Source organism: Brassica rapa, chromosome A10, assembly GCF_000309985.2.
Source record: "Brassica rapa cultivar Chiifu-401-42 chromosome A10, CAAS_Brap_v3.01, whole genome shotgun sequence".
NCBI lineage: Eukaryota > Viridiplantae > Streptophyta > Magnoliopsida > Brassicales > Brassicaceae > Brassica > Brassica rapa.
The window spans coordinates 16,606,789-16,628,404 of NC_024804.2; the positions used below are offsets into that span (position 1 = coordinate 16,606,789).

The 21,616-nt window shown below is 33.1% G+C and overlaps 3 protein-coding genes across 3 annotated transcripts; 1 reads left to right on the forward strand and 2 right to left on the reverse strand.

Annotated features, from left to right (window-relative positions):
- Window positions 1-3,629: 3,629 nt before the first annotated feature.
- On the forward strand, window positions 3,630-13,103 carry LOC103846436 (homeobox-leucine zipper protein HAT7). The gene is made up of 3 exons (XM_009123356.3): window positions 3,630-9,292; window positions 9,382-9,812; window positions 10,368-13,103. The coding sequence occupies exons 1-3, from the start codon at window positions 9,121-9,123 to the stop codon at window positions 10,692-10,694; spliced, it is 930 nt and encodes a 309-aa protein (XP_009121604.1). The 5' UTR covers window positions 3,630-9,120; the 3' UTR covers window positions 10,695-13,103.
- LOC103846437 (aldose 1-epimerase) lies at window positions 12,026-18,915 on the reverse strand. Its single transcript, XM_009123357.3, has 6 exons — window positions 18,072-18,915; window positions 17,922-17,971; window positions 17,677-17,800; window positions 17,482-17,589; window positions 17,053-17,362; window positions 12,026-16,118 (listed from the first exon to the last, which is right to left on the reverse strand). The coding sequence occupies exons 1-6, from the start codon at window positions 18,670-18,672 to the stop codon at window positions 15,809-15,811; spliced, it is 1,503 nt and encodes a 500-aa protein (XP_009121605.1). The 5' UTR covers window positions 18,673-18,915; the 3' UTR covers window positions 12,026-15,808.
- A 273-nt stretch (window positions 18,916-19,188) lies between these two features.
- WRKY72 (probable WRKY transcription factor 72) lies at window positions 19,189-21,616 on the reverse strand. The gene is made up of 4 exons (NM_001301920.1): window positions 21,530-21,616; window positions 20,563-21,165; window positions 20,299-20,412; window positions 19,189-20,040 (listed from the first exon to the last, which is right to left on the reverse strand). The coding sequence occupies exons 1-4, from the start codon at window positions 21,614-21,616 to the stop codon at window positions 19,189-19,191; spliced, it is 1,656 nt and encodes a 551-aa protein (NP_001288849.1).

Here is a 21,616-nt window from a genome sequence, read left to right on the forward strand (position 1 = left end):
GAAGAAGAGATTTTCTGGAAGCAGAAGAGTAGACTGACTTGGTTAAGGTCAGGAGATAGAAATACACGGTATTTTCATGCTGTCACAAGAGGTAAGAGAATCCGAAATACTATCTCTTCTATTCAAGATAGTAATGGAGTTATTGGAAAAGGTCAGAAAGAAGTGGCAAGGATTGCTGAAGACTACTTCAATAATTTATACACATCTGTCAACACAGATCCTAGCCTCTACAGAGGAGTGTTTCAAGGATTTCAAAAAAGAGTTACAAACGAGATGAATGAAGATCTCCTTCGTATGGTAACAGAGGAAGAAGTTAGGACTGCAATTTTTGATATGGGATCTCATCGTACACCGGGTCCAGATGGTTTTTCTGCTATATTCTATCAACGTTTTTGGGAGGATACAAAGACAGAGATTATGCAAGAAGTTATTAGTTTCTTCAATGGAGAAGGGTTGGATTCAGAACATAATCATACTAATCTCTGCTTAATTCCAAAGATATATCCTCCAACTGGTATGGCTGAGTTTAGACCCATTGCATTATGCAATGTGTCATATAAAATCATCTCGAAGATACTTGTCAATCGTTTAAAGAGTCATCTCTCAGGGATCATTACAGAGAACCAGACTGCTTTTATCCCTGGAAGGATTATCACAGATAATATTGTGGTAGCCCATGAGATTTTTCACAGCCTAAAAGCGAGAAAAAGACAAGCCCTGTCATACATGGCTGTTAAGACAGACATAACAAAAGCATATGATCGACTGGAGTGGAGCTTCTTGGAGGAAACGATGAGATATATGGGTTTTGATGAGAGATGGATCAGGTTGATTATGTCCTGCATAACTTCAGTCAGTTACTCGGTGTTAATAAATGGATCTCCTGAAGGTTACATTCTTCCACAACGCGGAATCAGACAAGGAGATCCTCTGTCTCCCTACCTTTTCATTCTGTGTGCAGAAGTTCTTTCACATATGATGAATCAAGCTTTGGCAGATAGGTCTTTATTGGGTATAAAGATTGCCAATCAAGCTCCCCCTGTAAATCATCTACTTTTTGCTGATGATTCACTATTTTTCTCATTGGCAAATAAAAAATCTGCTCTGAAACTGAAGAAGATTTTCAAGATTTATGAAGATGTCTCGGGTCAGTCTATCAACCTCTCTAAATCGTCTATTTTATTTGGGAACAAGGTTAAGGTTCATGTAAAGACACAAATGAGGAACATCCTAGGCATACATAATGAAGGGGGTATAGGTAAATATTTGGGGCTACCAGAACAATTTGGTAATAAGAAGAGCGAGATGTTTACCTACATTATAGAAAAGGTTAAGTCTGTTACACAGAGCTGGAAACAGAGACATTTATCGACAGGAGGAAAAGAAGTTCTTCTGAAGTCTATAGTACTTGCAATGCCGATTTTCTCTATGAATGTGTTTCGGCTACCGAAAGAAGTTTGTGAAGAGATTAACAGTATACTAGCAAAGTTTTGGTGGGGAAAAGGAGATAGAGGAGGAATGCATTGGTATGCATGGAATAGGGTCTGTGTTCCTAAAAGAGAAGGTGGTCTTGGATTCAGAGATTTGGAGATATTCAATCAAGCGTTACTAGGTAAACAGGTGTGGCGAATATTGCAGAATCCTTCGTGTCTGATGGCTAGGATTCTTAAGGCAAGGTACTTTCCGGATTGTAGTATCTTGGAGGCAGTTCAAAAGAAAAAAGCTTCCTATGCATGGAAATCAATCCTATATGGAAAGGAGTTGGTCTCGAAAGGAATGAGATATATCATTGGAGATGGTTCACACATTAAAATGTGGAATGACCCATGGTTGCCAGATCATCCTCCAAGAGCACCGCGTCCACGAGATGGTGAGATAATTACAGGCTTCAAGATATGTGACTATTTCAAACCTGGTGGTCATGATTGGGATGAGCAAAAATTAAGAAATGAAGTGCTACCTGAAGATGTGATATGGATAATGAAGATCAAGATTAGTCCCCACGGACAACAAGATCTACTTGGATGGAGTTACAATGAAGATGGATTATACACGGTTAAATCAGGATATTGGTTGGGGACTCATTTGCCACGACAACAATTGATTCAACCAACTTATGGTGATGTTGAATTGAAACAAAGACTCTGGAAAACGCAAATAACCCCGAAGATCAAACATTTTGTTTGGAGGATTTTATCAAGGAGTTTAGCCACTGGAGAGAATCTCAGAAGAAGACATGTTACCCAACAGTCACAATGTAGACGATGTGGAATTGAAGAGGAAACCGACTTACATCTATTTTTCAACTGTCCTTATGCTCAGTGTGTCTGGAGGGCTTCTGGTATATCAAATATGATCATCAATAGTACAACATCAACACTGGAAGAGAAAATAGCTGTTTGTCTACAAATTTCTACATCATCAAGATTAACCCATTTCCAAGATCTACCTCTGTGGATTTTATGGCGTCTCTGGAAAAGTAGAAACATATTGATATTTCAACAGAGAGGTCAAAGCTGAATCTCTACATTACGTTTTGCTCGGTTGGATGCTCAGGAATGGCGAGATGCAGGAAATACTCATGAGGTCCCAATTTCACATACAACTTCATCACAAGTTCGACGAAGACATAGATGGAAAAAACCACAAAGAGATTGGTTCAAGTGCAATGTTGATGGTTCTTTTATTGATGAGAATACCACAAGTAAAGCAGGTTGGGTTATCCGTGATGATAAAGGTTCGTATAAAGGATCAGTACAAGCTAAAGGTATGAAGGTTAGTTCACCATTGGAGAGTGAACTGCAAGCAATCTTAATGTCAATGCAATTCTGTTGGAGTAGGGGCTATCGAAGAGTTATCATAGAAGGCGATTGTCAAAAAGCTGTCAATTTACTCAATAACAAGCAGAGACACTTTGGATTATATAATTGGATAAGGGAGATCAAATGGTGGGAGCGACGATTTGACGATATTTCTTATCAGTGGGTTGGACGTGAAGCTAACCAAGTTGCAGATAAGTTGGCAAGACATGGTGATTTGGAATATAATAGTTTCCAATTTCATTTTTTTGTACCAACAATTGTATCAAATCTTCTCCATGAAGATTATGTAAACGCTAACCATTTCTAATAAAATAATGACGTTCAAAAAAAAAAAATCAAAAAACTTTAACCATATTAAAACAAAATATTTAAAAAAATAAATCGTATTACTTGAGTAAAAATATTAACAATTAGTGCCAGGGTATTCAATTTTTTTTAACATATTCGTTAAGATTTATATGTAAAAATATTTAAAATAGATTCCTGCATATCCTAATTATACACTATTTTCAATATTTAAAAATATAATCAAACTAACAAAAACCTAAGCTAAAAAATATCAATATATGACTCTAAAAATAAAAATATAATATGTTAATAAGACGGGTTAACATTAGCAAAATATATAATACATGTATAATTAATATGTTTAATTAAAACTAATACAAAATATTTGTGATTACTTTAATCATGATATCTTTTCATTTTAAATATAATTTATATATTATATTTTAAAAATTCTAATTACTCTGTTGAAACATATTTTAATAATATCTTAATTTTCAAAACTTTTATGTAAACATTTTCACTAATTTTATAATTAGCAATGAACTATTATTATGCATTAATATATATATATTAAGTTATCGTTTATATAATGAAAATTTTAAACATTTATCCTATTTTTATTTACTTTATAATAATAATCATCATGTTAAATACTATTATTATATTGAACTAAAATATGGTAAATATAAAATTTATGTTAAAGGTATAATACGATGACAGAACGGTTTAACATTAACAAACTATATAATACATGCCTAAACATTAACATTTATTTGACTTTGTATATACAATAATATATTATCTAAAATAAATAAGCGTAAAAATATTGGTAAACATAAATTCATCTTTAAAGGGCGGGTTATAATTAAACATAAATTAAATATAAAATAATTTTTAAATATGTTTTTTCATGCATATATTAATTTTTTTAATAACTAAATGCATATACAATAAGATAAATATATAATAAAAAGTGATAACTACATGTGAAGGTTTTAAATAATTGATTATTTATAATATGTAAATTATAAAATTATTGTATTTAAAACAATTATATAAGTATATAATTAGCGTTAAAAATATATACATATAATGATCTAAAAAAAATATCTATATATACAAAATTGAAAAAAAATACTCGCGGATCAAGATCTAGTTATCATAGTTAACTTACAATGGCGACTATATAATATGAATACTAAGGCGGAATGTTCAGATATAGACACTGAATTATACTATGGTATCCGCCTGAAAAAACATTGGCTTTAAGTTTTCAAAACATATGTATACGTAATTGATGGATCATAAAATAGTGAATATTGCTCTGCCCCTACACTTTTATTGTAACTACCGACATAATTGTTCTTACCATTGGACAAAGGAAACATCTAAATTTCTCGTTTTTTTTTTTTTGTGTTTTCTCCTTTGATTCAGTTTAAATAAATAATAACAAAAAATGATAAGTGAAAATTTAAAACTCAAAAGGTGAGAAAGGGGAGATGAACAGAACTTACATCACTGTTAAGGTCGTTATCACTGTTTAACGGTATTGTCAAAAAGGTCATTCGATGTAGTACCTCTTCGTCCTTTCCCACATTTTCCGCGTTATTTGACCTTTTCAAACCTAATTTGTTTTTTGTAATTATATCCAATAAACAAATTAATCACGATCGATTGGATAGCAAATAGAACCCCTCTAAAACTGATGTTAGTCAGATGTTAACCAGATACATGCATCTTAATTATATATATGAATGGTTGCTCAAAAAAAAATTATATATGAATGACGAGTAAACAAAATTTGTTTAAAAAAACTGTCTATTTTTTTTCTTTATTCTATGCGTAAATTTTACTAGTTCACTTGTTTAATAAAATAAATGTTGACATTAACAAAAAATCAAAATTTCGATTAGAATTGCTTATAAACAAATTTAACGATGATAATTTTAAAAACAAGGATGTGTTATATACATTGTGCTGGGCTACAAAACAGAAGTCGTAAATTATTAATGATTTATGGGGTCGCATAAGGGTCCAAATAATTAGGCCCATTCACTCGCGTAATTTCAAATGCAAATAAGGAAATAAAAAAAGGCCGTACCGACGCGGTGAGCACTCAACAACTTTTATGGGTCTCGGTCTCGCAGCTAAAGCCACCAAGTAGCGAAATACTAGTAGGAGATACACAAACGATCAAAGCCCACTGGCCAAAATTGTGTTAGCATCGTTTAATAAACTTTAAAGCAATATTAATTGTTTGTTCGTCCGTCGAGACCCCCACTGCTTCCACAGGCAACTACGAATTTGAACTCGGATTAAGGAGTTTACTTTTTTTTTTCTTACAAAGTGGAAGTTGAGAATATAAATTAAACAAACATCATGAATGCTTTATATAGTATCCCAATCAATTTGTTTTCTGTCAATTAAGATAAGAAACACGATTTATAGCACTACGTTAATAAGAGATAATAAATATATTCTTACATGACTGGGTCAATAAATAAAACAAGAAAAGAGGATGAAACAAAAACCCGTTTCATATAATATAACCAAGTAAATAAACCCGTTAAATATTAAATATTTTAAAAGTTAAAGAGTGGAGACGTGAAGTATCCCAAGAAAGAGGCAGAGCGAAGGAAAGGAAGCAGAGCACATGGGAGCAGTGGAGCTAGTTGGAGGAGCTTCAGGTCATATATTTATATTTTGTTTATATGATAACTCAAAAACATTCAATAATTTCTGCAAGAAAAGCATATTGCCAAAGAGGATAGATAGAGATAGATAGGTGTTAATACTCTTTTCAAATCTTCCCAATACAAGCATGTGAAAGACCTTGTTGTAGGACAGGTCTGTAGCACTATGTTGTAGGACCCATTCTTAAATTTATATTTAAAATACTATAATATAATATAATGTACCATATACTAACAAATAAAGGAATAATATTAGTTTAATTGTTTGATACTGCGAAAGCCACCACACAGATATGACAATTGGGAAACACTAGTGGTGGGTCTCTCTATCTTTCAGAATTTCACATCTACCTTGGATACTCACAAAAAAAAAAACTCTTGCCAACAAAATATAGTAGAGTGAAAGAAAGAGCATCTACATCATCATTTTGCCAATCAACATTTATAATAACGCATAAATATTCTTACAGTATATTTACAGAAAATATATGTATACTATCTGATCTATTTTGGTAGCTTTTCTTATGTAATCCAAATTAGTCTGATCCAAATTGAAAAGTTTGACATCTTATCTAAAAACTAAAACAATATGTATACATATATATATATATATATATATATATGATATATCAGTGGTCTTGTGTAAATCAAAATCAGTTGAATAATTAATTCTTAACCTAAATCCATTTATAGCAGACTCAGTTGTATTTGAACATAAAACTTGTGTTTCTTTCTTAGCCAAATCCGGCTTAGAACATCTCCAAAAAAAACACTTAATTATGAAATTTTCAAAACTTTATATTTAAAGTTCAAAAGTGTTTTTTTTTTCCAAAAGCAAAACTTCAAAACTATTTGTATTTTATCTTATGGTCCTTATATTTATCATAATTAAATTTAAATTCATTAAAGTTTATAAATAACTAAGCACATATATAAAAATATTACAGCAGTATTAACTAATAAAATGTTTTATTAAAATACAAATTTTAAATATAAATAACATAATTAATATTAAACTTCATGAAAATACCATATTATTCCATAAAACTATTTTCGTAATGCATATATGATCAATTAGTATATTTCTAAGTAAAAAATGACTCTCAATATTTTTCTTAATTTGTAGATCACAAACTAAAAATTATTGAAATTAGGTGATCTTAAACTTGTAAATATATTAGATCTGAACAAGAAAGTAAAAGAGGAAAATAAATATTGCTAAAAGACTTAACTTCTATCAATGATATCACAACTCAGTGAATATATTCGATCTAATAAAAAGGAATCGTACGAAATAGACATCAAAACAACAACCATCTTCGGTTACACAAAATTTGTTTAGACAATGTTTTGGAGATTATGGAGGTTCTGGATCAAATTTACATGACTACTAGTGTTGTAATATTTAAAATGTGTATTAGTTATGTTTTCATGTAATTTTTGAAAAGATTCATTGTTGTGAAGTTTTTTTTGTATTGGTGTTGTCTAAATCTAGTTTTAAAATATTTTAAATTTTATTTTAAAATATTATTTAATTTTATGTGTAAAACTTAAATTTATAAAAAAGAATTGAAACTTTTATGAGATATGAAATTTTTTAGGATCAATACGATAAGCGAGAAAATATTTAAAAATAATAAACGTGATGTATAATTGTAAGGACCAAAATACAAATAAAAATATGAAACTTCAAATTTGAATTTTTGAGAAATGAAACTTCAAATATAGAGTTTCACTTCTCAAAATTTCAAATTTGAAGTTTTAACTCTTCTTTTCGGAGAGCAAAAAACTTCATATTTGAAGTAATAGAGTATCTTTTAGGGATGCTCTTAAAAGCTCATATTTTTATGAGTTAGAATGAGACTTTTAAAGAGCGTTTAAGTAACGACTAAAAAAGTATTATACAAAGAGATTTCTAAAAAGTAATATACTTATTTTGATCCAAATTTTATAAACATAGTTTAGTTTTCACATTTTATAACTCGCATATTTGAAATGCTGTATGTATTTATTTTTCGATAATTTAATTAGTTATATTTATTACCTTGAATCTAAAATAAAGACTATACGTTTGGTTATGTTAGGAAATACGTTGGTCGGTGCGTCGTGTGAAAGCATGTACCTGGCGAGATGAAGAACACATGTGTGTTTAAGCTGTACTGTGGAATGTTCTTCAGAAACCAATGAGTGTGCCGGTTGTAAAAAAATTCAGTCATATTAAGAAAATTAATATATGTAAGCAATAGTACGTAAAAACTAATAATAAATTTGAAAAATTCAAGAATATACAACCGGTGATCTACGCACTAGCAAACATTATAAAACAGACTACTACAGTTAGATATTCTCCAAAAAAATAAAGTTGGATATTTGGGGAGTAGAGTATAATTTATAAATATTGATTACACCTGAAAAATTAAAATCCATGCCTGATGTACAATCTAACAATACTAGTGGATGACAATCTTTCTAATGCTACGCCTATATTCAAGGATTGAAACTAATGTGTGTCATAAATTTCTTAAGGTTCCAACGTACATTGATTATTTTCATGATTTCAATTTATTTAGTTAGATTCTTCAAACTACTCATTCCGTTCCCAAATGTAAAATTTTCTAAAATTTCACGATTATTAAGAATATAATAAATGTTTACAATTTAATTTATAATTTATTTTTCAATACACTTTTCAATAACTATTTACCAATAAAAATTAATCAATTCAAATATTCACAATTAATATTTTTTAAAAATATACAAAATACTTTAAAAATATAAAAAATCTATTTTTGTGAAACAAGAATAAATTCTAAAAAATTTTATTTTCGGGAATGAAGAGAGTAATATTTAGACGAAACTCAAGATCTAACAGTGATTATCAGCGTAGTAATTAGGTGATAAAATAATTAATACAATTGATAAATGTTAAATCAATGTATTAGTATGGTTCTGTAGTTGTATATATGTATAAGCTAAGCTGTATGTTAACAGCAAAAGAATAACACAATATATATACACATGTATGTGCGATATGTCAAAGATCCATGTGGTATTTAATATTTCAAATTTAAATTTCCCAAGTGTCCTATACAAGTTAAATCAAAAGAAAGATCAGCATATGCCCTAAAGCTTAAATGGTATAAAAGGTGGGTCCTATATACAAACCTCTCATGAACTGATCTCTTCATTCTTCTCGCTAAATTCTCTCTCATAAGAAAACTTCAAGATCTTGTGTTCCTGACCTAAATTACTAAGATTGATCAGCTCGCAATTCTTAATCAGTGGTCGGTTTTGCGTGTGTGTATACACACATTTATATGTATATGTATGAGGAGGAAAGGAACAATATTGCTAATAATCAAGAAAGACTGAGATTGGAGATGGCCTTTCCACAGCATGGATTCATGTTTCAGCAACTCCATGAAGACAATACTCATCACTTACCTTCCCCTACCTCTCTCCCTTCTTGCCCTCCACACCTCTTCTATGGTAAGTTCATCCTCTCTCTTTCTACACACACACACGTACATAATAGTGTGAAAAGGGTTGGTAAATTTTGTTGTCCTTGTTTGGTGTAGGAGGAGGAAACTACATGATGAACAGATCGATGTCGTTCACGGGAGTATCAGATCACCATCATCTAACTCAAAAAAGTCCGACCACGACGAACATGCATGATCAGGACCAGGTGGGCGAGGAAGACAATCTATCAGATGATGGGTCCCATATGATTTTAGGAGAGAAGAAGAAGAGGCTCAGTTTAGAGCAAGTTATGGCATTAGAGAAGAGCTTCGAGCTAGGGAACAAGCTAGAGCCAGAGAGGAAGATGCAGCTTGCTAAGGCTTTAGGGTTGCAGCCTAGGCAGATTGCGATATGGTTCCAGAACAGGAGAGCTAGGTGGAAGACAAAGCAGCTCGAAAGAGACTACGATTCTCTGAAGAAACAGTTCGATGTTTTGAAATCGGACAATGATTCTCTTCTAGCCAACAACAAGAAACTCCACGCTGAGGTATATTTTAAAAATATAAACAAACTAATTCTCCTAATATTTTCTTATAACTGAAGTAATTCTCCTAGTATTTCATCACGTTTTATCTAAAAGCTAACGAACGATTTAAACTAATACGAATATTTTTAACAACACTAATCATGAATATAGTTAGGTGTGTTGATAGTTTGTAGAATTTTTCCTAGCAAAAAAAAAAATTGTCGAATTTTAGTGATGAATTATTGTCTTCATCAAGCGTATACAAAAAGAAAATGTTTTCTTTTGAAACTGGGTTTTACAAAAAGAAAATATTCATGGATTAACACGTAGTTTGCATCCTATATATATATAGTAATAAAATTCAATTAGATTGCTGACAGGCTCTTGATCCAACGCAAAGATGTTTGTTCAAAAGACATTAATTATTCTTAATTATACATTTAATTATTTGATAAAGATTCTTGTGTACATATATTTATAATCAATAGAATTCCCATGTGCTTGTAGAGTTGACATTTATGATAAGTTATTTTTTTTACTTTGGTTTACGTGTGATGATATTGTTACACAAAACAGTTAGTGGCATTGAAGAAACAAGACCGTCAAGAATCAGCAAAGATCAAGAGAGAAATAGCAGAAGCGTCATGGAGCAACAATGAAAGCACAGAAAATGATAATAACAATTCAGATATAAATCATGTGAACATGATCAAAGATCTTTTCCCTTCTTCAATCCGATCCGCAACTACGACCACGACCTCGGCCCATATTGATCATCAGATGGTTCAAGATCAAGGATTCTGCAATATGTTCAGTAGTATTGATGAAACGACGTCGGGTAGTTATTGGACATGGCCTGACCAGCAGCAGCAACATCACAATCATCATCATCATTTCAACTGATTCTATTGTACTCCAAGAGGAACATCATAATCCTGATCAACATCATCATCATACTCATCTTGATATCATTATCATCTTCAAAAGAAATTTCATAGATTTTCTTAATTGTGTATGTTAAAATAACTTGGTACTGTTTCAATTTAAATTACGTCGGTTCTTTACCTTTTTCTGCTCTTTCTTTTGGGTTTGTAGAAAATTGGGGTATAGGGAATATTCAACACAATTTTACAATGATAATTTCTTGTTCCTTTAATTGGAATAAATAAAATTTCTTTCTTCCGAAATATTTTATCAACTACTATATGTAATGTGTGTATATATTAATTAGAGATTTTCGTTAGTAATGATTAAAGTTTTTTTTTTCTCGATGGTTAATTATGCTCTATGAGAAATATTACAAGACGATTCTACAGTCGACAATTATATCTGCTTTATGAGGATTCACACCTGACTGCATCATCCTGAGCCGTCCTATGAGATCCATATCTGACGGTACATCTTGCGCCATACCGAAGATCTCTTGTATGTTTTTCTCTATAAATCTGCTTAATTCGTCTTTGCTGAGATTCGAAACCCAGACCTCCTGATGTAGAAGCATTAATGAACCCTTTAAGAGGGCTTCCAGCCTTCCACTAATGATTAAAGTTCATTGCTATGTTATTGTGATGGATAGCGACGATTATGTTTTACTAATAGCTTCAAGTTAATTTGTTTGACAAAAAGGCTTTGTCGATCGCATAACATCTTTTTATCCTCTAATTTTGCTAAGATTTTTTTTTTGTCGAAGTGGATGTGTCAAACGAAAATGATTTTCTTCTTATTTCTTTCTATAAGTATAGCAAACATATACATGAAATAAAAAAAAATATTTTGCTAGGTTGGAATACATAGCTAAAAAATAAAAATTAAAACATGATAAATTGCATATGCATGTTTGACAAGAAGATTTGATACAAAAATAAAAACTTCAGATCCATGTGCCTTTGAGTGGGAATCCAGCTCTGTTATTGACACAACATGAGCCATGATATATATATATATATATATATATATATATATATACATATACATGCATTTCCATGATTCCATCTACCTTTTAATTTTTTTTTTTGAAGTAATCGCGCGTGTGCTACTGCTCGTGTATTCTTTTATCAGATATATAAAGTAATATTGAAGAGATTTGTAGAACAAGATAGATTTGTGTCTGAAAGACTTTATTGAAACATAAACTAGGATTAGCTCAAAGGAGCTTTATTGAAAAGTAAAGAACAAGAAAGGAACAAGCTTGATGTTTGTCTTCAAGAACTAAATGAACCTTTTGATATCATAAATAGAGTTTGAAGTAGGCTGCTTGAAACGCAGCCAAAGTTGCATTGCCATAATGATACTAGACATATTTATACCAAATCTAACTTGCTAAAACCCTAAACACTTAGTCTAACAGGCTTGGTTGTTCTTCTTGGGCTTGGGCTCTTATACTCCCCTGCAAACTTAGCGTGGATGGAGCAGCAACGGAGCAGCAACGCAAAGTTTGAAAGCACAGATGAAGATGACTTGAAATGACCAGTAGGATGCTTTTGATGTAGGCAAAGGGCTCTTGTTCTTCTGGAAAACAAACTAAGTGTGAGATCTATTCAGGCCTATACTTGGAGAGTATTACATGGCTTCACTCAGAGGTTTCTCTTGAACTTGGAGAGCTTAGTTGATCTCACTCAGAGGTATAACTATGGCATATTTGTCTCACTATGAATCTAGGTTTCCTTTACCCATTTCATTCTTCTAATGTGTCTCATGAAGAACTCTCTTTCCACACCTACCAAATAAAACTATACTCAATCTCTGCTTCCCATCAGTATACTGCTAAAAAACTCTGCCTCTAAACAATCTGACAGTGTCGTTGGCATTTTACCGAGCAGCTTGCGTGCATTAGCATTAAAGCCAGAGACTTGCATCCAAGACCACACGTAACAAACCCAAACAAGCCTTTCTCAATCAACTTGTGTGTTCTAAAACCCATCTTAACCAGAATCTAAACCAGTACACGACATATAATTTTCTCATCCACTGTTCTGTCTCAATTAAAGAAACAGAGATAATACCGTGTAGAAGTGGTGAGGAAGCTGAATAAGTCTTCATTCTTCTCTGACCAGTTTGAGACCTGTCTGAAACTTCAACTAGAAAAAGCCCGATAAACCCCATGAACCACCGTGGTCTCTGTCTCGAACTTCTCCCTCTTCATATGGGCAAGCGCTTGACTGGTTCTGTTTCTCAATGACAGAGTCACAGCTGCAGCAGGTCTTTAGCAGGGCTTGGTGAAGACAGTGTTGAAAGGCTTAGTCGTGGTCGCAGGTTTTTTTTTTTTTTTTTTTTTTAAAGTTTGGAGCTTTACAAGCTTGAGCTGAAGCTGGAGAAGAATCAAGAGATAAACCCATGAATCGACTGCAGCTCTGATACCATGAAGAGATTTGTAGAACAAGATAGATTTGTGTCTGAAAGACTTTATTGAAACATAAACTAGGATTAGCTCAAAGGAGCTTTATTGAAAAGTAAAGAACAAGAAAGGAACAAGCTTGATGTTTGTCTTCAAGAACTAAATGAACCTTTTGATATCATAAATAGAGTTTGAAGTAGGCTGCTTGAAACGCAGCCAAAGTTGCATTGCCATAATGATACTAGACATATTTATACCAAATCTAACTTGCTAAAACCCTAAACACTTAGTCTAACAGGCTTGGTTGTTCTTCTTGGGCTTGGGCTCTTATAAATATTTCCGTAGATAGTTACCATGTAATCATAATATAATCTATCAAAACTAGCACATATTAAGAAATAAAATGAATAAAAAACAAACGAGGATTTCTTTGGTAACTGGTGAAAACTACAAAAACGAATACGACTTACAAAGAGACAATATGGATTCATAAACATATCAAATAATTTCATTCATCAGATCATACCTTTAATTTTAATAACGCTGTAAATTGTCTATCATTAAGTACATGATGTGCTTAATTAATATTTTTGTAGTTACAATATTATTTTCTGTGCTCTACCCTTTCTTACAGTGTTTCTAAATTGCAAACTTGAAAGAACAAACTCATAATGAATTATTATGTCACTATATATAATTTTTATGAACTAGACGTAAACCTAACATTTAAAGTTCAAACATTATGTAATGTGTTTTCACGTAGTCAGTCGGGTAGATAGACTCAATATTCAATACACCCAAAGTACAATTTACATTTTATTCAATCACAGTTTAGTACCTTTGTACTTTCGTAACTTGATTTAACCTTTTTGTTTTAATAAAAGGCGAGCTGAAACTGAAATTATTGCCTTTTAAATTTTTGTATCAACTATAAGTGAAAAAAAAACATTGGAACATTGCTTTACATCCATGCACCATGAATCAGGCACGTTTTTTTTTGCTAATTTTACTGTAAATAATCCTATATTACGGCTACAAATCAAGATACAGTATTTTATAATTTTCGTAGGTTATCGAAGGATTATCTATTGGTTTTTTTTTTTTTTGGAACACGGATTATCTATTGGTTACAATTAAACATTTCTAACAAACATAACTTTATAGATACTAAGTTTATTAATTGTTTTAGTAAAAAATTGAACTAAAAATAATTTAGTAAAGTTTATGAATCTCTACCGGTTATTACAAGACCAAAAAGGAACCTGTAAAATGGAAGTTAGCATTAACGATATTGTAGATAATAATTATAGTGGTAGCTGGTAGATGAGGAAGATTATTGGAAGCACACATTCCAAAGACGAAGAAGAAAAATCCAAAAAGAGAACAGATTCGAAACAGTGTTTAGAAGAATCGTTCAGTCATCTAGCTAGCTTTTCGGATCTTTGGATGCTTTTGGATTTGAAGTATTTATAAGTTTATATTATACAATAAAATGTACATATACTTGTTTATCAGTATCACACAAGAAAACAAATTGAGTACCAAATATTTCTTTCTTCGTGGGCTCTCCATGTGACCTCACTGCCACCACTACTTCACTTCAACAGAAACTACTCAGACTTGAGATCGTGAAAGTTTTAGTTTAAGTGAATCATCTAAAACAATACAATATACATATATGTTATAAATTCATGCAGTGTTCGTATGATGTAGCAATACTCAAATAAATAGTATGATAAACATTGGAGCGAAACCTTTCACCAAAAACTCTGAAACGCACTGTTTTGTGCGAAACCAAAGTTACTGAAAAATTATAAATTTATTTTCAGATCCTAAACTCATATGCCAACTACACTAATATATTCAGATACTGTTCGATATGCGTACGTACTTTTTTTTTTCGATATGCGTACTTACTATATGCGTTGCGTACGTACTTACATACGTAATTAATGGAATATATAGCTAGATGATGGCATGTGAGACCATGGAGTCATCATATGTTTTATATGGTAGTATAAGAATTTTGGTGAAGTGCACATGTTTATGTTGATGGATTAGGGATAGGTCAACTCCTAAATTCTCTGTTTTCTATCATTTGATTTAGTGAATACCGTCATTATTTATGAATAGATTGACCCGCCATAATCGCATTTAAATGCACTTTAATATGATCTTGAAAGTTGAAGTATAAGATCACATTCGAATATTGATATTTCTTTCTCAACACCATTTTATGACAAAATCTTATGCACACTTCTGACATCCTCATTCAGCATATAATTTGAAATAAATGAATTAACCTTGAAAAGAAAAATGGGTAATGTGGCTACAACTATTAAATCCAAACCCTTTAACAAACAAAAAAACTATTAAATCCTTCGAGGTCTTCATGGGTTTTCCTCTATGATCTTATACGGTTACGGGAAGAAAATATATTTATTTTGAACATAATAATATCAAATTGCGGTCCACATTTTACCTATGAGTCTATGACATATGAAATATACCATCAGAATTGCATACTAAAACAAGAATAAAGTGTTTCAAATTTGTGCATAAACTACAAACAGATGAATTATGCACATTCGTCATAGTTTGATGAGATTTGAAAGATCGAGAGCTGTTATTAACTTCCAATCTAGTTTCTTCTTCGTGATTATTGGTTAGTTACAAAGGTACTCTATGAAACAATCGAAAACTTGAAGAGCATATTGTGTTTGTAGTTTTTCCCTGGTTCAACAATCTGTGAAGGAAACTTCGGATTATTGACGGAGTCTGGATAACTTTGTGTTTCTAAACATAATCCCGCGAAAGCTTGGTATACCGTTCCATTCTTCCCCTTGATGTCCTTTAACATTCCTCCGGTATAGAACTGCAAACCGGGTTGGTTCGCGGATAACTCCATTTTTCTTCCCGATTTCTTATCAACGAGTTCCACTATTTTCCTCATCTTATCCGCCTTACCATCTAAGCAATAATTAATATCATATCTACAAAGAAAAAAATCAATAATTACAAAGATGTTACCATTATTAGGGATAAATGTGGATATTGGAAGGGATCCTAATCAATATATAAGATAGATGGGTCACTCCACTTAGTACCAATTGGTTTTAGGTTGAAAGTTCATCTAGCTTAACATGGTATCAGAGCCCGATCCACACAGTCCAATCCGATCCATTATCGATCCAGCCCAAAGTCGGCCCATCGATCTTTGCCCGAGCATTCCGAGATTGACGCTCAAAGAGCCATCATCTCGAGGGGGCGTATTAGGGATAAATGTCCCACATCGGATATTGGAAGGGATCCTAATCAATATATAAGATAGATGGGTCACTCCACTTAGTACCAATTGGTTTTAGGTTGAAAGTTCATGTAACATGGTATCAGAGCTCGATCCACGTAGTCCAACCCGATCCACATCGATCTGGTCCAAAGTTGGTCCATCGATCTTTGCCCGAGCATTCCGAGATTGACGCTCAAAGAGCCATCATCTCGAGGGGGCGTATTAGGGATAAATGTCCCACATCGGATATTGGAAGGGATCCTAATCAATATATAAGATAGATGGGTCACTCCACTTAGTACCAATTGGTTTTAGGTTGAAAGTTCATCTAACATGGTATCAGAGCCCGATCCACGTAGTCCAACCCGATCCACATCGATCTGGTCTAAAGTTGGCCCATCGATCTTTGCCCGAGCATTCCGAGATTGACGCTCAAAGAGCCATCATCTCGAGGGGGCGTATTAGGGATAAATGTCCCACATCGGATATTGGAATGGATCCTTAGCAATATATAAGATGGATGGACTACTCCACTTAGCACCAATTGGTTTTAGGTTGGAAGCCCATCTAGCTTAACAACCATCAGATAACTTAGAGAATTTTATTTTTTTTAACTTGAGAAAAGTATATGTACTCACCCTGTTTTAAGATCCTTCATATTATCTTTAATAGGACGGGGTTGAAGAAAATCATACGGTGTTCGTTTCACCGGCGATATTTTTCCGGTAGGAATGAGTTCGCCGTCGACAGGAGTGTAACTTGAACCTAGGATCTGTATTTCCTCGGACAAAATATCTCCGGAGTTATGACCACCAAGATTCCAATAAGTGTGATGAGCTAAGTTCACCGGAGTTGCTTTATCTTTAGCCTTTGCCTCCATTACTACACTTAATTTATTGTCTTTGACAAGTTTATATGTCACCGTGACAATGAGTTCTCCGGGAAACCCTATTGTTACATAAAGAAATAAATAAACTAGTAATCATAAAATTTTCCTTACAGATTAGATATATATATATTTTTAAAATCGGGTAAAAATTAATAAAACAATTGAAAAGAAAGGGGACCTTGATCACCATCAGGACTTGTGTAAGTGAATACAATGTGAGGTTTCTTGCCATCATACTTGTGCTTTGTAACTGCCCACACAACATCGCCAAACCCTTTCTTCCCACCTAAATTATACATAAATTATATTCAAATAATCATAATTAACTGATTTCTAATATGTTATAGAACTTATAGTACTCGTATCTAATTACCATGAAGTGTGTTTTTGCCATCGTTGGCAACAGTCTTGTACTCCTTTCCGTTCAATTTGAAATGGGCCTTTCCTATTCTATTCGCTACTCGGCCCACGGTTGCTCCAAAATAGACCTTATCTGTCTGCTTTGCAAACAAAGTTAGTATATTAACTTAGCATAGTAAAAACAAAATAAAATTGTTGTAATAGTAGTAATTAAAATCAAACAGAAAAACATAAAGGGAAACTAAAGTTTCTACGCACCTCATAGCTTTCGACGCTATCATAACCAAGAACAATATCGCCACTTTTTCCTGAAAATTTGTTAAAGTCATCATAATAAAATCTAGTTAAAATGTATATAATATGAGTTTTTATTTGATTGCCAACACTCAAAATGATTAGTTCACTAACCATTTTTATCCGGGAAATGGAGAGACATGATTGAAGCACCCCAATTTGTGAACTTGACGGTTAGATTTTCCTTTTTGAGCTCATATAACCCAATGTTTTCTTTTTCATTATCATCTCCATCAACTTCATCATCATCATCATCTTTATCATCGTCAGTATCAGTTTCATCATGTTCACCATTCTTTTTATCTTTGTGCTTCTTTTCATCATCATCACTATCATTATCATTTTCATGATGCTTAACACTCTTCTTCTTATCCCCATGCTTCTTCACATCATCATCATCGTCTTTCTTTTCATGTTGAACACCCTTTATATGCACATCCTGCTCGTTCTTTTTATGCTCACCTTCCTTCTTATGCACATCATGCTTCTTCTTTTCGTCCTTTTTATTCTCTTTGCCATCAGAACGGGCATTGTGATCACCATTTACCTTTTTTCCTCCTTTCTCTTTGTCTTTACTAATATGATGAGCTTTAGTAACTTTCTTGCTGCTCTCCACTTGTTCCGATTGCACTTCAACGTTGTTGGCAAATGAAGTTACCACAACTCCTAATGTAACCAATATAACCAAACATAACAAAAGAGAAACTCTCGCCATGGTGAAAGAAAAAACAAGAATTGAAAGTAATGAGTAAGATGGATTTTTTTGGTGAGTATTTATAGGTTGATTGTTATTAGAAATTATAAATAGGAAATTTTAACGAATGATTCGTCAAAGAAGTTAGGAGATAAAACCGGATTGTGTGTTCTAGATTTTCGTTTGTAATCACAAATAACATCACGTATATCTTTACAGCTAAAGCTACGTGAATCACCAAACTTTAGAAGATAAGCACTACACAGTACACACCATTTGTTTGTTGCACCACGTAATCAGTTGGACGTTTTCTTTTTTTATGTCAAAGATATTTGGCCCATTATTTTAGGCCTAGTAAGGTTGAGATTCCCTAATCAGAAACGTCGAAGCGGAGGAGACAATACTATAACACCTAATGTAATCACAAAAAAAAAAAGATGAAAACACTTAAACGACGAACATGATACAATACTATAACACCTAATGAAAAAATTCATCCCAAAAAAATAAACGATGGAGGTTCTTTTGATACAATTCCTAGCTTTTCTCTTCCTTGTTCACGAAACTAGTCGTAGAAGACGAAGAGGACGAGTTGTTGAACATAGATAGCGAAGTAAGTTGCGACGATGGTTGATCCAATGACGCACCCGTTTGATTATTTGCTATTATGTTAGACATCAATAAGCTACTAAAATAGCCTCCACGTCCTTTATTATTTTCCGTTGCGGCTGTTCTTTGAACACTGTCGCTAGTAGGATGCCGTGGACCGACCATCTGTTGTTCCCCGTTGGATCCTACCATTGATGAGATCGCAGCTGCGATCACCGAGTGGAAACTTGGGTCAGAAGTAAGGGCTTTCGTTAGGGTTTCGGTTAAGGACTGGTTATTTTGAACTGTTTTTACTTGGTTGGACGTACCAAACTGGACGTTGTTATAAGGGTATGGAGTATAAGAAGAATATCCATTACCCCAAGTCGCAGGTTGGTTGAGAAGAGACGAATTTGATGATGATGAATTAGAAGAGAAATTTAAGCTTGTGGATGGGAATCTCTGGAAAGAGTTAGGAAATTTGTTGAAATTTAAAGAAGACAATGAAGAAGAAGAATGTTGTGGTGTGGTGAGGTCTAGAGTGACGGTGGGATGTAATGGAGAATGAAGAGTGGGCGAATAGAAGGATTTGTTGCTGTTGTTATTGATGAATCTTGAATTGTCGTAGAGGTTGTTTCCGATCATTTCTGCGGCTGATGATAAGGAGGAGCCGGAGAGGAGCATAGAGGCGGCGGCTGAAGTAGTAGAGGCCATGGTGGTAGCTGAGAGAGGAAGAGGATGACTGTGCGTTCCTTCGTAGGTTGTGATTAGTATGGACATGTCTTCTGCACATCTTTGGACCTAAAACATTAAACAAATAGTTAGTATACTCAGATGATCTGTTTTAGTATATGCACATGCCCAATTGCTTTGGTTTGTCTAGGAATGTTCACAATTTAAAATAGATTTTATAAGAAATATGAAACTAAAACTAAAACAGGACCAAACAGATTTATACAAATTCATTATTAATTATTCTTTCAAAATTAGAAAATCAAGATTAAACGATAGATGAATTTGATTATTCTGTAGATATGTACAAAAAAAAAAGATATATACCTGTTTTCTAACGGGACATCCAGGTGCAACCGTGCAGCGATAGTATGCTCGTGGACAAGGATTTCCTTTCGCAATCTTTTGACCATATTTTCTCCATTGACAACCATCATTCATCTATACAAAGTATAATAAAACATTTCCTAATCAGTGGTGACATATAAAAATAATCAAATTATTTACAATAATAAGTTAGTTTTTTTTAGGCATCCAATAAAAGTTAGTTATAGATCATTAAAATGTATATATATAGGTTAAAGGACGTACCGTTGGTGTGTCACATCTCGCTCTAACGCAAACTCTAGCTCTCTTTACAGGATTTTGCTGGCCGCCCTCTCCATCAACATCGCCACCGGAGGCTGGTGCAGGAGAGCTTCTCTTCCCGGTAACTTTAGTCGGCGGCCATGTTTCTCCTGGGGCGTCCTCCAAGTTATTTTCCAGACTAGAATTGGCTGGATTCGCGACACTGGGGTCACGTCCGTTGCCGCTATTGAACCCTAAGGTCAAGCCAGCTTTGGTCAACTCTTCGTCATCGTTGACTTTTTTGCTGGTCGCGTCTGTTTTCTCTTCCTTTTTCGAGGAGTTATCACTCGGGGAAGAACTTCTTCTTCCGAGTGAAAGCGACACAAGCTCGCGTTCTTGATCTAAAGAACTCAAATCTGTCGTCGCCTTTGGAAGATCAATCATGTTTTGATCTTGTGTTTGGTTGTTTGAAGGTTCTTCTTGATGAATTATATCGAAGAATCTGAGCTTGAGAGTTTTGTAATCACTTTCAATTCGTTCGAGCATCCCTTTAAGCTTTTCGTTCTCTTCCTTCACCTCGCTCATCTCAGCCTTGGCAGATTCAAGTTCTTGATGATCTTCCTCAACCTAAGATCATCGAATATAAAAACGGATTAATTTCCCAAATAAATATAAATTGTTCCAAGAATTTATTTGTTACATATATAAATTATGGCGATCCGTAGATTCCATACTAACCCTAACTACCGAATTATTCAATCTTGTGTGAAATGATCTTTAGAACTAATATATAATCGTCTAATTTCCATTTTTAAATGAACAATAAGTATTTGAGTTTTTATTTTTATTAATTACGATAAGCAAAGTAATTATGGAATATAATATTTATCTCAAGATATATACAAGAATTACAGAAAAGCGTACAACAAAATACAAATCTGAGTGTCTTCCGTATACATGTAGAACTTTATTACACATATGAGTTGGTTACCTTAGTTGCTTCATGGATTTGAGCAGATCCAAGAACTTTATCCTTAAGAAGAGAATCGGAAGTAGGTAATTTCAGAATAACCTCCAT